The sequence below is a fragment of the Pipistrellus kuhlii genome, unplaced genomic scaffold, assembly GCF_014108245.1.
Source record: "Pipistrellus kuhlii isolate mPipKuh1 unplaced genomic scaffold, mPipKuh1.p scaffold_m20_p_17, whole genome shotgun sequence".
Lineage (NCBI taxonomy): Eukaryota > Metazoa > Chordata > Mammalia > Chiroptera > Vespertilionidae > Pipistrellus > Pipistrellus kuhlii.
Window position 1 is genome coordinate 9,551,863 of NW_023425482.1, and position 18,335 is coordinate 9,570,197.

At 41.1% G+C, this 18,335-nt stretch overlaps 1 protein-coding gene across 1 annotated transcript in view; it reads right to left on the reverse strand.

The window, feature by feature from the left end:
* CDH13 (cadherin 13) overlaps nucleotides 1-18,335 on the reverse strand; it is a 1,012,190-nt gene that overhangs the window by 787,252 nt on the left and 206,603 nt on the right. Inside the window, exon 2 of the mRNA XM_036440234.2 lies at nucleotides 9,385-9,496. Coding sequence (XP_036296127.1) covers nucleotides 9,385-9,496 — 112 coding nt within the window. The remainder of the gene's footprint in view (nucleotides 1-9,384; nucleotides 9,497-18,335) is intronic.

Sequence of the window (18,335 nt, forward strand, 5' to 3'; positions counted from 1 at the left end):
TGGTGGCCATCCTGATGGGAGTCCTCTGAGAGTGAATGGTTAATGTTAATATAGATTAACATTTAATCCTTAGACTAAGTTATTGAGATTGCTATCATTATAACGTTTATTTGCCCAAGATGCTTAGCTGGTAATAGGATGACCTTATTTGGATCCAGGCAGCCTGCCTCTCAGGTCTATGTTCTGGAGGCCAATATCCCGGAAGTTATGAATTTTTTAAAGTTAAATCCTCAATGTTGACAACAAATTTCTTTCATGAAACACTTTAGACTCCCATAAGGAGAGCCAAATAAGACATATCTGTGGAGCAAATTTAGCCCAAGGGCAGACTGTGTGATTCCTCTGTCTATTTATTTCTTCTGTTCTCCTGATAAGAAAACTGATGCCCAGAGAGCTCCCCCTGCATCTGCATTCCTCACCTCCTCAACCCTCCCACTCTGTCATTTCATGTTTCCCAAGCTTCAAAGTTAATGTAGGACCCAAGTCTAATGAGAGGATGGCTAGCATTTTATTATTTCCCCCCTAACTTGTACATTGATTCTTTTTATTTTGCAGTTACTTTATTATATTGCTTTACATTTATGAAATGAGGTACTTAGTATAATTCATTTATGGGAATCCTAATAAATATTAATTGACTGATTACTGGATTGTTGCAAACAGTTGGTGGGAGGAAAGGGCAAACATGTACATATATTACATTTCTATAGGACTCTGTTTAAATATAGGACAAATTCTAGCTAATGCAAATAGGAGTCCCTATCCTGACCCAAAGTATAATTACTTTCATAATGGTGGAGTGAACTAAGTGACATCAGGGTAATTTTTCTTGGCATATCACAACAGCTTAAAACAAATATACCACTTGACATTTCAACCTTAATCAGACCTTTCTGGACTGTAGTATAGGTAATGTTAAATAACTTCACTAATTAGTTCATCAATCTCCCCACCTGAGAGTAAATATAAGTTAGTCGTGTGATGCACAACCAGAAAATGCAAATAACATTATCTATATTGTTTACCTTCAGAAATTTAAAAATTATCACTTTTTAAAAATCACTAAAACAGTAAAGGAAAACAAAATAACTTAGGAAATTTCTGAAGGTAAACAATATAGATAGACAAAAGCCCAAGTCAACCTGAACTCGGGAAACAGGCATTTCCCCACATGCCAGGCTGGAAAGTTCACTCATTTATTACCAACCAAATAAAATATTTCAAGCAGGGTCAAAGGGCCTTTGTTTTGACATTTAATTCACTGGCGATGTATTTCCTCAGTTAGGATGCAAAACACCTCTCACATTGCTTTTTCATTAATTGCCTTCATTTTTCAAGTTCCCTGTTTGATTTATAGTCAATTAAAAACACCCTCCAAAGCCCTGACTCATGTATGTTAACTACAAATATGATTAATGCAACAGGATGCACTCTATGGATGACCTGCCACTAACCAAGGTCAGTGTCTACGTGGGATGACCAAGCAATGCCTTGATTAAAGGAACTCACAAGGAGGGTGGAAAGTCAGGAATGCAAGGTCATGAATAACTTGGCACTGTATTCACCCAAAACAAGGAAAAAAGAGGCACTATTTCTATATTTTTCTATTTAAAGAGGAAGAATGCACTTAGCTATGAACGGGGGGGGGGGGGGATGAGGTTCTCTCTTTATCCAGGTTAATAAATGTGGATGGGAAAAATTAAGTGACAAATTTCCTTAATATGTTACCACCAACATAAACAAAAATTATAAGACACTAAACTGGGAACTCTGGATAAAAGCCAAGGCACTGAAATCCTGAGTTTCAATCTTGACATCACCAATTGTAAGCAGAACCTTGAGTAGCCCAGCTTTAGTATCCTTATTTATGAAATGGGCACATAATGACTGTTATGAGGTCCCAGGGGGCCCTCCACCATTAGAGAATGCAGAGTTAAGTCAGCTGTGAAGGCCACTGAGGCCATTGTGGTTAGCTCTGGGTGTGCCTTTTAAAAGTCCAACATTTGTGCCCGGTCAGCTTGGCTCAGTTGTTGAGCATCCACCTATGAACCAGGAGGTCATGGTTCAATTCCCAGTCAGGGCACATGCCTGGGTTGCGGGCTCGATCCCCAATGTGCGGTGTGCAGGAGGCAGCTTATCAGTGATTCTGTCTCATCATTGATATTTTCATCTCTTCCTTCCTCTCCTTTTCTCTCTGAAGTCAATAAAAATATTTTAAAGTCCTTATATTTGTTCCTAGTGTATATATACTTGATATATTTTCTAAAAACACAATCTCTCTTTTCTTTCTATCAGCATAGGCATGTACCCCTTCATGAAGAAATCTTTTGAGAGTTATTCCTTCATTTCCAGAAAAAAACGAATATATTGAAACTTCAAAAGAATTATCAGAAAAGTCATGAGCAAAAAATGTAACAGTAACCTAATGCCTTAGATCAGTGATTTCCCACCAAAAAGAGGTAAGTAAGGACATTTTGGTGCATTGTTTACAAAGCAAAATTGACTCAAATTAAATTTACTCCCTTCTTTTCTGTAATTAGTCTTTACTCCTGTTTTGTTTTGTTTTTGGTGCCAAATGACCTTGTAAAAAATTCTAGCCAAAGTAAATGGGGATATTCACCTTATTTATTTGCTTGCTTTATCTTTCATATCCAGATGTAAGATAATGTTTTAAAATACAGTCTTAGCAATCCAAGATTACAAAAAGAAAAATCTACTAGCCCATGAAATACAAATCCTAGCATCACTCCTTTAGGTGTATCTTTATCTCTTCAGATGTATAATGCCCACAATTTATCTTCCAAATCGCTTTGTTTAAAAGTCCACTAAAAGGAAATTGAACCTAGCATAACAACAAGAGCAATGATAGTAATAATAATAGCAGCTTCCATTTATTCATAGCTATGTTTTAAGCATTCTCCCATCAAGTATTGCATCAACTCTGGAAGCAAGGGCTATCATTATCCATCTTAGAGAGATGATATAATTCAAACTCAGATGATTCAAATAACTCACTCATGGTCACATAGTTAGCATGTGACTGTGCCATATGTTTAAACCCTAGTCAATGTGAGTTTACAATTGTGTGAGCTTAACCACAATATGATAATCATCAGGAGGATGCAATTGGAACTCCTTCTTATCAGAACCATCAGAAGGTGAGGTCCCTACCCTGGGTGTTTCCACCAGGGAGCAGGGAAGAGCTCGCTGGCTCAGGGGAAGTATATCCTGATTAGAAAGGCAGCATTTAGTCAGTTACATGACCTTGCTCACTTGCTTGACCTTTGTTCTCTCTCCCGTGTAGGCCCAAGTTACTCTGAGATACCTGCTTCCTTTGTTGTCTTTCTCTGTCTCTTCAGAAGTCAATTTGTAACTTGGGTCACACTGTTTTGTTGGAATCTGTGTTACGGAGCGAGTCCCCAAGAGATGAACCACCAGAGCCAATTTGATTAAGCATGCTAGAATTTATTACAGATTCTAATCCGGGCTCAAACCTTGGCTGACGCAGCAGCTGGCAAACACCCAGGTGAAAACCCCGATGGAGGGGCAGTCCCTCCAGAGCGCTCACACAAAAACACAGACAAACACACACCTACCGCGGCCAGTCAGGCTCTCAGGACCGGGGTCCCTCATGGTCCTGGCTGGGGATACCAGACGAATTCATGATCCCCAAGGACCACCAGGGAGCCGAGTCCGATGCAATAAACAAAAGAGCCATCTCCATGTTAGCATGGGCTGTCCCATTCATGCCTGCAGCATGGCGGAAGAGAGCGAATTTCGCCCAGTCCAGGAGTTTTATTCAGGTCAGTGATGTCACTGCCTCTGCTAACCCTGATTGGCCCCTCAGGACAAAGAACTGGCCAATCAGTTGTCTGTTCCTAAATCCTAAAGACTAAATTCTAAAGACTGGGGACATCCAGCAGGGTCGGTCCCCAGTCACACCCTGCTGGACATTGGAATGTGGCCCTATCTTGCCCATAATACAAAAGCAGAACTAAAGGTTATCTACAGTCTCTACCCCTGAAGCTACTGAGTCAGTGGGAATCAATCTCCTGCAACTACCCTATTGTTCAAGCAAGTAATCGAAAGTCAAAGTCAGATAGCAAGGTTAAAATTCAAACAGCAGTTTTTACCCAAGTATGAGTGCTACCATATTTCAATCTGTATAGAGAGTTCAAAAATGCACTAAACATAAGTGTTGTACATTCCCCAGCTTTTGTTGGGAGCCATCAGAGTTGAGACAAGCAACTCCGTCTTAAGGAAATAGAATTAAGTTCCTTCTAGCAGAAGTTATGTGGTGCCCTGAGGGTTTGGCCAGAAGCTAAAAGATTAACCTGCCGCTTAGCATCTCTACTACTTCCCCTTCCTGATCCTTCCCCATAGCTAGCCCAGCCTTGGAATGTTACACTTTGGAATGTTACACTGCCCTGGCAGTTAGCCAATCCTGTGTTGCCAGATACCTTACCACCTTGTCACTCAGTGCCTAAACCAATTATACACTGCCAAAGACCCCTCTGCATAGGCAACCCTGCCCCCCTTTGTTCCTGCTGCATATATACTGCCATTTCAAAAAATAAAGTTCGAGGCTTGATCAGAATCTTGTCTTGCCTCCGTTCTTCGTGTTCCTTGTTTGTTTCGTTCTCTTAGGTGATTTCCACGTGCCCTCGTTGTTGCCCCGTGGGTCAGGGCAAGCTTTGTTTGTAGTTAGGATGCCTACATGATTAGGTGTGTATAATAGCATGAAGTAGAAATGATGTATGTCCCTTATGAGCTAGGGTGGTTACACATATGGGGTGTCTTCCCATACTCTTTTCTTAAAAATATTTGTATTAATTTCAGAGAGGAAGGGAGAAGGAGATATAGAAACATTAATGGTGAGAGAAACATTGATCGGCTGCCTCCTGCACACCCCACACTGGGGATGGAGCCCTCAACACAAGCACATGCCCTGACCAGGAATTGCAATGTTCATAGGTTGATCTTCAACCAATAAAGAGTATGGAGCCAAGCCCCCATACTTTTATATTGTTCCCCTGGCTTGCAGCTTGGAGGTAGAAGAGTGATTAGCAGGAACAAATGGCAGGACCAAGTTATAAGTAAGATGGGTCCTCAAGTTCCCACTTGGAGGGCAGCCATTTGGAGGAGAACTACCCAAAAAAGCAGCCCAACCTGCATCCACATAACCTGAATGGAAAATAAACGTCTATTCTCTTATGTTACTGGGGTTGTTTGACACCAAGCCTATTCTGAGTAATGCATGTCCTTTATTAAGTGTAAGTTCTTATAAGTTTGCATTTTAGGTGAACTCAGGTGTGGCTATTTCCCTCTGTGTATCTGTGTGGTCCCAGAGGAGTGATCCATGAAGGATAAACAAGGTGGAAGAAAAGTGCTGACCTGATAGTGGCTGGGGGCCAATTGTTGTCCTTCACTGGTAGTTGGAGATGTCTCCCACTAACAAAGGCTAGAGGATCATGATTTCCCTAGAAAATAAGATGATCACAAGTCTGCTCCCTATGCAGGAGGTCTGTCTCAGCTGACAGGGAAAAGCAGAATGTGCTGTCCTGTATTCTCCATCATACCAGATAGGGGCTTATTACTTGGTATTTTTCCCTATCAGCTGGGTGGCTAGTCAGATTTCCAGGCCAGCTATTCTTCTGGAGCCTGAGTGTCACCTGGGAAACTAACACCATAGACAGGGCACACCAACCCATGTTATATAGTTTTAGGTGTTGAAGGGGCCTCTTGCCACAAACCTATCACAGATGCCTCCCTGAGACCAAAGACCTGGAATGGATGTCTCCTTCCTGAGTTTCTGCTTTCTAGGCTATTTTTTCCCCTTTTTTGTTATACACATCAAATAGGGGAATAACCACAGATATTTCCCCAGCTCACCTTTCAAGACTGAGATGAAGCCAGTAAAGTTTTGCCTAAGTTATCATGAGATGGGGGCTTTGCTTTACACAGTGAGTGACACCATGAAAGCCATCCCCTGGTCACATTAAAGGAAACAGTGGGGTGCCATGTTTTCATCTAGAAGCTTGTTGAAAATGGCCTTTTAAAGACGAAAGCAAGTTTAGTTAGTGGAAAGAAAGTAGAATAAAGAGTTACTGGGATGTGAAGAAAATAAAAGGCTTTAGAACAACTGAAGAAAAGATGTATTGAAGTGAACAGTGAATAAAATATTAGGGAAATAAAAGGAGAGGAGGTGACCATTAGTAACAGTTAAAGTAGAAAAAGATAAGTCATTGAGAATTGAGGAGAAAGATGAAAAAAGATAAAAGAATATAGTACTGTCTGAACAAAAAGAGCAGGGAGCTGTGGACAGAATAAACATTCCTTATAATTTGCTAAAAGCTGAACACAGAACTAGTGAAATATGAGCAGATGTATGGGCTATGAGCAGATGTACTAGGTCTGTCAGGCAAGGAGACAACACTATCAGACAACTTTATAAAATAATGAAAATTGTGGACAACAGTTGATTATGCTGTGTTTATACCTTCTGGAATTTCACAATGATTGGAAATCAAAGCTCTTAAATAGGGCAAATATAAAGCAAAACTGGAAAGAGAAAATTATATAAGCCCAAGATAATGTTAGAAACCTGATTTCTTTTAATATCTGTTATTACTTAGAATATCAGATTGTATTTATATATCACTAAAATATTCATTTTCTGGATCTCAACTTCAATTATATAAGTATGTTAACACTTTTTGGTCTTGTTTGATCTTTTTCCACTTTCATCCAGATGCTGGCCTTCTATCAATATAGTGTTCATGCTAAAAGTACTCATCACTCAGTTTCTTAATCACATTTTTCAGAGACAGAAGGGTCTTGTGTTGAATTATGAGGAAATGCATGTGAGAACTGAGGATGAGAGAGGAAAGAGGGAGGGGGAGGCATGGAGAAGGGAGAGAAACTTAAAATATTACTTGGTTAGGAAAAAATTTCATTCCGTATCTTGAGTTTGTATTTCCTCTTGCAAGTGGGATAGAGCAATTTCTTCTACAACTTCTGGAAATCCAGACTTTCCAAACAATATCCAACAGGCCATCTCCAACCTATAAAAACTTTCTTCTTCATCACAAGGTCTATACTCATAACCTTTGTCCATTGCTTTGAGATGAACTCAAAAGTACCTAACTAGATATGCCCCAAGTATTTTTCCACCCTTATAATATATATGGACCTACAGTTTCACTGAGAAGGGGTAGTCAGACTTTGCTTGCTATAATTCACACACAAAGTCACATATAAATATTTAAAATTCTCAATTCCAGTATCACTGACTTTTCCTGAATGTGCTATCATTGATAATCATACCAGTTCTATTTACCATTTACTAGCTTACAGAGAACCAACAACCATAACCCACTTAATTACTTAGGGATTGAAAACACACACACACACACACACACACACACAACAGTGATATTGGAATGTACAGTATGGTTTACTTTAAATTAAAAAGATCTCCCAAAGTATGATTGTTTACAGCTTCTCAGCAGTGAATTAAAAGCTGTTTGGTGTAGTGAAGATTAGAAAAGCAATCACATTTACTAGTATGAGCCTGCTTTGCATATCAACACTATTAATTCCCATACTCACGATGGCTTCACATTTCCACATCTGTTAATATAGATACCATTTGGAGATGATCACTGAAAAAAAAAGAGAAGTGTGTGTGTGTGTGTGTGTGTGTGTGTGTGTAAAAGGGAGAGAGAGTGAAGAAGAGTAGCTGAGACAGATGAGAGGAAACCCAGAAAAATGGTTCTCATAAACCAAGTTTTGTTTGAAATATATTGATTCTGATTAATAGCAAAATCAAAAGACAAATGAGGGTTTCTGATGGCCTGACCCAGGAGTCATACTCAGGGATCAAATGAATATGAAATCACATATTGGAATTCACTTATTGTGCCAGTCCTGCACTGTGTCATTACAGACTCTAATTATTGAAATGATTTCATTGGCGTAATTGCATCAAGATGTGCCTGGGCTTCACCTTGGATAGCTCCCTTGATGCTTGACATTGCATCTTCATTATTGTGTTCCTTTCAACTCTTAAACTGTGTTCTGGCCTCACAGAACAATCTAATCAAGCAGACTGTCGTTTTTTTTAACTGTCTTTAAGCATGCCAGCCACAGCACAGGAATGAAGGAATGGGGGCCAGCCTCGAAGGCAAACCTGAGGCCAGGGAGGCAAATGTACAATTATCTTCCCTGAAAGGACCTCGGAGCATCTGATCAAATTACTACACTGTTTTCATATCCTTCATTCCAAAGTGTTAAAGAATAGTGCTCAAGAACCCACAATTAAATGGTTATGTGTCTACCATCAGTGGTAAATTCTACTCTGCTAAAGCTATTTTTGTTATGAGTTTAGCAATGTATTCCATGCTGTCATAAAGATTAAACAATATAATATCAGTATTAAATAACATAAAGAGATTATAACCACAGATATGAGCATATTTTAAGGAAATTAAATGGAATTTTGGAGGATTTGAGTTTAATCCACAAATAGCCAGTAGAGGTTTTGACTCTTTTCTGAAAACCATCTTATTAGCCTTAAGAAATATAATACCCAGCGAAATAAGTTAGTCAGAGAAAGACAAATGCCATATGATCTCACATCTATGTGGAATCTAATGAACAAAATAAACTGATGAACAAAAAAGAACCAGATTCATAGATACATGGTACAGATTGACAGACGTCAGAGGGGAGGTCAGAGGGGTGGGTGGTATAAAAAAAAAAAAAAAAGGTGAAGAGATTAGCCAAAGAACATATATGCATAGACCATGGACACAGACAACAATGTGGTTATGGCCAGAGGGAGAGAAGTGTGGGGTTTGGGTGGAGAGGGGCAAATGGAGGTGGGGGAAGAAGAAGGGGCATCTGTAATAATGTAAACAATAAAAATAAAATTAAAAAATAATAAGGATTTTGAATCTCTATGCCTAAAAATTTCCAGAAACCAACATCCTGCTCTCACCATTATTTTGATCTAATGCTGTGAACAACTTAATACAGATAGGACAGTGATCCACAGGAAGGTTCTGCCCTCAGGGATCTGCCAGGCGAAACGAACTTCATTTCCTTTGCACAGAATAATACTCACATTGGAAGGTAGCAGTCCCCTTTTGCAGGAGTGTTGGAAAACACTCACCAGTGATCAAATACTAGATACACATGACTCTGTTCACCTCTAAGCTGGCAAGACCCTAATTCAAGACCTTCCACTCTAGATCAAGCAGAATGAGAATAATGGGTAGAAAAATCCTTAAGGTAAGGAATACCACATCCTGAGACATATTAACAGACATTGATGAATTTAAATATGAGAAGAGGCCAGAAATATCAAGTGGCATTGCTTACAGTTCAGAATTGCCTGGTCCTCGATGAATTCCACTGGCTGATTGATATGGAACACTTTCTGCTGAAATCCAGGAGTACAGTCCAAATCGTCTGCAGATGTTAGCAGCAGCACCTGAGAACAGCAAAGCCATCAATATTTTAACATCAGTTCATGTGTTGGGCCTGCTACCTTGTACCAGATCTGTGACTTTTAGAAATGAGCTGAGGATTTAATTTCATTTCTCAAATGAAGAGGTAAGTTGATGCTTCTCCTGTGGTTGCCAACAATTTTGTTTTGGCAATGAGATTTGAAAAACGTGCAAATGGGAACAGCTGCACCAGTTTCCATTCAGTAACAGTCAAAGAAATAAGTTAGTCAGATTTTTACACCTGCTAAGACTCTCACCACAGTTTCCATGTGTGAAATTTCATTACAAAATCTGCCGATTTTCTATAATGCCTGAGTTAAAACCGCCTTTACTTTCATAGATGTGAGGAGTAATGTCATCTGTGAAGAGGAGGAAAACTAACCATCCCATTGGAAGTTACTTCTAAAAGAATTCTAGGGTCCACTAGACCTTCACAGTCCAAGATGATGACCACACATAGCTTCAGAGCCCTTAAAATGTAGCTGGGCCAAAACCGGTTTGGCTCAGTGGATAGAGCCGTGGCTTGCAGACTGAAGGGTCCTGGGTTCGATTCCGGACAAGGGCATGTACATTGGTTATGGTCACATCCCCAGTAGGAGGTGTGCAAGGGGCAGCTGATCAATGATTCTCTCTCATTGATGTTTCTAACTCTCTATCCCTCTCTTCTATTTCTGTAAAAAATCAATAAAATATATATTTTATAAATGTAGCTGGGCTGAAATGGTCAGTATAAAATACATGTTGGATTTTGAAGGCTGAATACCAAAAACAAAAATAAAGTGAAATATCTAACTCATCATTTTATATGAATTACACATTAAAATTATAATATTTTATAGTTTGGACTAAATATTATTAAAATTCATTTGACCACACATTTTATTTTTGTAAATTTGGCTATTGGAGCATTTAAAATTTACAATTGCTTCCAAAGCCTCAGCTTTGCCTTTGAAAGTCCTTGGAACATGCCAAAACCGGTTTGGCTCAGTGGATAGAGCATTGGCCTGCAGACGGAAAGGTCCTGGGTTTGATTCTGGTCAAGGGCATGTACCTTGGTTGCGGGCATATCCCCAGGAAGGGGTGTGCAAGAGCCAGCTGATTGATGACTGTCTCATCAATGTTTCTAACTCTCTATCCCTCTCTCTTCCTCTTTGTAAAAAAATCAATAAAATATATATTTTAGAAAGTCCTTGGAACACTTCATCCAGGAGTCTAAAACTTAGGATATATATTTTGGAACATAAAATGGCACATCCCTGAATGAGGGATAATTTAGTAAGTAAGAAATAGTTATAGGTTTAGTAAGCAAAGACGTTAAGTTCCTGTGAAGTTAGGGATCACCTCTCTTTCTAAGCACCTACCACATATACAGGCTCAGAGAAGATACTCTATATACTCAAATTATGACTGGTAATGTTTTTCATCCCTTACTATGCAGCACTGTGCTAAATTTGCTAGTTGTATAATCTCCTTTATTCTCCACAAGCCCTGCAATGTACCCAGTATAAGATACATTTTTATATACAAGGAGCCTGGCATCTTAGTACAGTTAACAATGCTTGCCCAAGGTCATCCATTTAGGATACAGAGCCGGAGTTTGAATCCAGGTTTAAGGGTTTACTGTCGGAGCCCCTCTTATATTCCTCAGGCTTCCCAAGTGGCGTGGGACTTTGCATTATCTTCCTTGAGATATCTCTGTGACTTGTATGTAGGAGGCTGCTTTACTTTAGCCTGGTCCCAGGAGAGGGTTTGGGAAACTCATAACCCCAAGAGCAGCCTGTGACCAGAACTGATGAGAGCTGGTGCCAAATACCCCAGCTCCCTCCCTGGCCCCTCAGGTGAGATAGCAGTTTCCAAGTGGACTTGAGTTCCAGTTGCCCACAGTATCTGTCTTAATCACGCACCTTCCATTTGTTGTCTTCTCTCCCTGGGCTCATTTCCTCATCTCTGTTGGTATTTTTCTGACATTACCTTCCAGATAAAGCTTTTTGCTCTCAAATCCTTGACTAGGCATTTGCTTCTTAAGAAACCAAGTTTGATACCAGAACACAATTAACCACTGCACTCAGGTTGTTGAAGGAAGCTCATTACCATCCCCACCAGCAAACTCAAAGGAGTGTACAAAAGGTTGGGAGCTGTGGAAGCAAGGCTTCTCTCTAAATACCAGCCTCTGAAATGCACTGAACCTCAAGGAACAAGAGCAACCATCAATCTCTGGAGGTTCGCGGTGCAGCGGCCTGAGAAACATCAGAGAAATTGCAAAGGGAGAGTCATCACCCTGACCAACATCATCTTTCTAAAATCAAAGGGGGAAAGATGCTGCAGCCCAGTGTCGGTGCAATCCTGCTTGTAAAATGTCCCCTTGCTTTGAGAGCTGGCTCTGGTTAAATCACTGCTGAGGCAGTCATAATGCTGACAATCCAGTGGCACACACAGAATGCAGATTCAGGACTCAAAATAATTAGCTGGAAATTTTGCAAGCAGAAGATCTATAACTGGCCAACATTAATTCAGTTAAACAGCAAATGGTCAAAGGTTGCCTCCAGGCACCCTGTGTCTACAATTATACATTAACCTTTTAATCAGCTAATTCTGCTCACAAATCCCAGAACAGTAAACCAGGCATCCCTTAGGACCATCGGAGATGATGTTTCTCCAGGGAGCCCGAGTGTAAGAATCCAGAACTGATTGAGAGTCTGGGTGAACCTCCCATTCTTGTCTCTCTGGAGCTCACTCTGTCCTCAATCCTTGGCAGGTTCTATTCCGGATTCCTCTGTAGTCATAAAGGAAAAATAAACCTTTTCCAGTTGTTGATCCTCAGGGAAGGTGCGAATGGTGGGAGGCTCCAGCTTTGTTTTTGCAAATTCTTGGGTCACTTCATTGACCAGTCAAAATTCAGGCTAAATGCTTAATAATATAAAAGCATGCAGCACTTTCACTGGCAAGGTGTGACTTAGAGAGGTAAGCACTAGTCGAGTAATTAATTCGCTCACCCCTCCTTGCACTTACCCATCCACTTGCTCCCCTATACTCACTGATCTCAGAGAGCACTGGCCAGGGTTGGTCCTGGGGCTCACAGTCAGCGCAGCAGTCAAAGCAACAACTCCAGAGTCACTTTAATGGGTCAAATCTGGGCTCTGTCCTTTACTGACTGGATGGTTTGCATTTTTCATGGACCCTCTCTGTCTCAGTTTTCAAATCTAGAAAAACATGGGAAATAAGATGTGCACTGGGAGGGGCTGTTGGATTCAGTGGGCCACTTCAGGTAAAGCAATCAGTACTATGTGGAATGTAAGTTAAGTAGTCAGTGTGTGCTGACTGTCAGTGTGGACTAGAAAAGGTGAGAGGCAGTAACAAATCATAATTTAATTTATTGATTAAAATTCAATTTAACTTGGAAGGAAATTATAGGTCTCTTTGGGAATCTAATTTCATAAAGAGGAGTCAGAAACTAAAACATTCCTGCTTCCATCTCAAAGATGGGTCAGAATTAGCTGGGTAAATGAAGAGAAATATAAACTTGTCATTTTAAACAACAAGCTCTTATTTCTCAATTTAATTCCTTTGCGCCTCTGGGTTTTATGTAACCCATCTCTGAATTGACAAAACTGTGTTTAAAAAAAGAATCCAGACTACCTGGACATACTTTTCCCCAACCCCTGATTAACATTTCCAAGATATATGCTGTGAGCAACATTCCAAATTTGTCTTTAATGCCATGGCAATAATGTTCTTTCCATGTGGTTCTTTTGTTCATTTATGCCTTTGCTTGCACCTCATAAACAAGAGGCAACCAATACATCTGTGGAAGCTCAGCAAAGATCAAATTTTATGATCACCAAAGGATTTCCATTACTTGAAAATTGCAATCAGTCTGCTTATGAAGGCAGATTCATGTTCAAACAGACAGTAAGCACAGGATAGAGCCATACTGGTTCTGTATGAATCCCAATCTACCAGCTGTGACCCCAACCAAGTAACTCAGTAGTTCAGTTTCCTCAGAGGGAAAATGGGAAAATAATAGCATTATATATGTTATTATGGGGATTGAGTTAATATTGTAAAGAGCCTTATGTAATTACTAAATCAATGTTTACTCTTTTTATTATTAGTAGTAGTAGTACTATCTTATCTAATAAAAGTTATATGCAAATCGACCCACTACACCCACAAGTCACATCCACCAGCCAATCAGGAGCAAGTATGCAAATTAACCAAGATGGCTGTAGCCACTGAGCAAGCAGGAGATTTGGGTTTCCCTGGCAATGGAGGAAGCCAAGCTTCTCGCACACCCTGGCCAGCCCTGAACTCCATTTAAGGCTACAAAGTTTCAATTATAGAAGATTAATAAATCCCAGATACCAGGGCCTCCACTTGGGTTGCTGGGGGGAGGGAGGGAGGAGGAGGGGGCAGTATGGCCAGCTTGCAAACCACCACAGGCCCCTCACCCTGGCTGCCCCACACCCAACCTGATCTGGGACACCCTTCAGGGCAAACCAGCTGGCCCCCACCTATGTACCAGGCCTCTATCCTATCTAATAAAAGAGTAATAAGCAAATTGACCATCACTTCGACATACAAGATGTCTGCCCCAATGTGGTCAAAGATGGCTGTCCCCATGTGGACACAAGATGACCACCAGAAGATGGCCAGCAGGGGAGGACAGTTGGGAGGGACCAGGTCTACAAGGGAGAGCAGTTGGGGGGGCGATCAAGCCTGCAGGGGAGGGCAGTTAAGGGTGACCAGGCCACATAGGAGGGAAGTTGGGGGCAACTGGGCCTGCAGGGAAGGGAAGTTGGGGGGACCCAGGCCTGCAGGGGAGAGAGGTTGGGCAGGAGGGTGTGGGGGGGAAGAGAGGACCATGCCTGCAGAGAAGGACAGTTAGGGACAATCAGGCTGGCAGGGGAGCAGTTAGGCATCAAAAAGGCTGGCAGGGGAGTGGTTAGGGGGTGATCAGGCTGGCAGGCAGAAGTGGTTAGGGGCAATCAGGCAGAGTCAGGGGAGCAGTTGGGAGCCAGCAGTCCTGAATTGTGAGAGGGAATATCTGACTGCCCGTTTAGGGGATACCAGATTGGAGACGGTGCAGGCTGGGCTGAGGGGCAACCCTCATGCTCAAATTCTGTGCACCGGGCCTCTAGTTTTTATATATTAGGTTTAAACTAATATACAGATTCACTGATATTCTTTAGAATAGACATTTATAAATATTATCAAAATATTACTTTTGTTGCTATTATAAAACTTTTCAGTTGTAGACTATGCTTAGAAATATCCAAAGGGAAACAGGAGAAACCCGAATCAGGTGGAAGATGAGGAGGGAGTCTGCATTTCAGGGTCAGCTGCACAATAAGCACATCAAATTCCATTGTGAGCTGAGGTGTGCTACTGTGGGAGGACTCCATGCAGCCTTTCAAATGGGAGCTCAGAGCTCCGTCCTCTGTGTAAAGCCACTGCCTTAAATGTATGCATGGATAGCAAATCCTCGCATCAAGCTCTTAATACCCGCTTCTCTTCTTAGCTCCTATTTCTTTGCTGCTATTCAGAGCTTTCTCTTTTAAACAGAAAAGGTTTTTGTTTATCCTGACAAGTACTGATTCAAGAACATAGCCAATTTTGAGTTTGCTGCCAAAAAGATGACTTTTTTTTTTTTTTTTTTTTGTCCCAGAGTACAGGTTGCCAACTGGCAGCATATGGGATGAACCTGGCCAGCTGAGGTGGTTGCTTTAGCCATGCCATCTGTCATAAACATTAAATTATCATGTTATGTAGCATACACCTGTCTGAGCTACCCTTGTCCTCACCTTTCCCTATGCTACTGCTCCCACTCAACTACACAATTGTCTGGCCCTCTAGGCATGTGAGTTTGTAACTGTTTTAGACTTAGGAAATAGGCCCTTTAAGCAAAGAACTCTTGTTATGAGTCTCTAGTTTCTTGTCACAGTAGTTCCCATAGTGCTCAGTTGCAGTAATTTTTGCCACCTGAGGAAGCACTGGCCAATAGAAGGAGAAATGAAAGAAATTTCATTACTTCTAGGCCTGCCCCTTGAAAGGCCTTCTCTTCTCCATCTATGAAAATGGGTAGGAAGGACTTCCACGCTGGCAGAGTCACCCAATTGAAGGAGGCCAAGTGTCAGCCACTGCTTAGAGGACAAGCACCTGGGAGAACTGCCCAACAAGAAGCCTCCCCGCACAGGTGCAATTCCTGAGGCCTGGGGGTTTGCACAGCAGCTTGCCTGGCTGAGTGCACACCCAACAGGAAGAAGTGGAGAAGATTGCCCTCTACACCAGACATCACAAATACACCCCAGAGGCCAGGGGCAAAACCTCTGAACTGAAGAAATGCTTCACAAAACTGTAATCAAATAGCCATAAATACAAAGAAACTTCTTGCCACAAATAATTATTTCAGCAAGCTGTGGACAACCTTAGAGCACATCCTCTTTTAAGTCAGCTCCAAAATGGGATTTTCCAAACGAACTTGCTAGTGTCTCCTGGCCCCTAGTTGTTCTTCTTTCACTGACTAACTCTCTTTTTGCTATCAGCGTGGATGGACAGTTACTTTATCCTTGACACAAAACACCTTTCCTTTACTCCTGTCGAAGTTGGTCTATTGGAATCAGCTTGGAGGGGTTTAGATTGGCAGGGAAGAAAGGCTACTGACTTGCAGGATATAAAAATGTTACAGCAATGTATTTTGATTGCTTCTTTATTCTGCCAGCGATGAAAAACCCAGAGTTTTGAAAGGGTTTATCAAGACGCACTGCCCACAGGGAGAGCATGGAGAAAAGATGCATTTCAACACACACACACACACACACACACACACACACACACATACACGCTCGGTGGCACTTATTCACACCCTCAGTGTGTCAGCTCATGTCATCCACTCTCCCTCTGAACTAGAACTTAAAATGTTTTCCTCAGGAACATAGAACACCTTGTTGGCTGTTACTGTAACTGACACTTAGAAATAATTATCTGGCCCTAGCTGGTTTGGCTCAGTGGATGGAGCTTCGGCCTGAGGACTGAAGGGTCCCAGGTTCGATTCCACCCAAGGGTATGTGCCTAGGTTGTGGGCTTGATCCCCATTAGGAATTGTGCAGGAGGCAGCCAATCAATGATTCTCTCTAATCATTCATGTTTCTCTCTCTCTCCCTCTCTCTCTCTAAAATCAATAATATATATTTTTAAAAATTATCAAAACTGCATTATAAAATTTATAAAATCCTCCATTAACCAAAAAGAGGGGGAGGGTAGTGGGGTAATATTATGTAAGGAAAAATATCTTATAACTAAATTACATCTAGAAAATTTTTACTTTACAAAATTAATTTTCATTTGTAATGCTAACAGCAAGACACCCATGAAAAACACACATGGTGTCTAAGACAAAGAAAAATCTTTTGGGCAAAAATAAAAAGGATCCTAAATCAATTATATAGAAAAGATTCCTTTATTAACTTTTGGTAGAGAATATGTTTGTATATTTTCAGAAAACAATTCCAAGACCATTTGGATTCCTGCAACAGAGAGGAATTGACAGGTCTGCTTCAATCACGAAGACAAGAGGAGAAACAGTCCAGAGATGGAAAACTCTGATGTCGCCTTGCCAAGCTCGCAGTCAGCAGCTGTGCATCACTGCAGGTTGCCTAGGACCAAACTAGAGAGGGTCGGACCTACATTGCCACCATGTGCCCACCATCCAGATATCATTGCTGACATATACACATAAAAAACTGTTGGACATTAAAATGGGGACCCAGAACTGTTGGACATTGAAATTGGGACTCAAACATTGTTTTGTAATTATATGTTTATTTCTAGTCTGCAGAGGCAAGATTTTAAAAGGAAATAAATGGGGGGGGGGGGGAAATAGATACAGAGGCAAAGAAGCATTGAACAGACTGTCAAACTACAATGGGAAGGCAGGGGAGCTTGGTGTGAGTGGCTGTAAGAGATCAATGGAAGGACTTGTACACATGCATGTAAGCATAAACAATGGGTACAAGACACTGGAGGAGGAGGGCAGATGCGGCCATGTCCTGGGGGTAGGGGAGGCCGGGGGGGAAGTCAATGGGGAAAAAGAGGAGTCATATGTACTACTATTTGTAATACTTCAAACAATAAAATTAAAAAAAGTTGGGGCAACCTCAAAATATACGTTGAGGCAAAGGAGCCAATATTAAAAATAATAATAATATTTCTGTGTTTCTTGCGGAAATGTTAGGGAAGAAAGCTTCCAAGTTGGTAAGTCCTGATGAGCCTTCATCTACAATTTGAGATCCACATTCTAGACCTTATTTCTAAGTGAATGCTACTCAGTATCTTTTCCTCAAATTATTAAAAGGTAAGATGTATAATAATGGTCTCTCAAAGATGTCCTAATCCTGGAACCTATGACTATATTAGATTACATAGCAACAGGGAGTTAAAAAATCAGTTGACCTTAAAATAGAATGATTATCCTGAATTACTTAGATGTAATGACAAGGATCCTTGAAAATGGAAGAAAGAGTTGAAGAATTAGAAAATGAGATGTTACCATGAAAGCCAAGTCTCAGCGTTCTGGTGTGTGAAAGACACCAGAACGCTGAGACTTGGCTGTCCTTGCTGGCTTTGAAGGTGTAGGAAGGGGCCACCAGCCAAGAAATGCAAGAGAGCTCTCGAAACTGGGGGAAGGAGGGTAAAACCCTTATAGCCCCTAGAAAGAATGCAGCCTTGCTGACACCTTTCTTCCACCCCACTGAGACTCATTTTAGACTCGTGGCCTTCAAAACTGCATGATAATCTCTGCGTTGTCCTCAGTAACTGGGTGTGTGG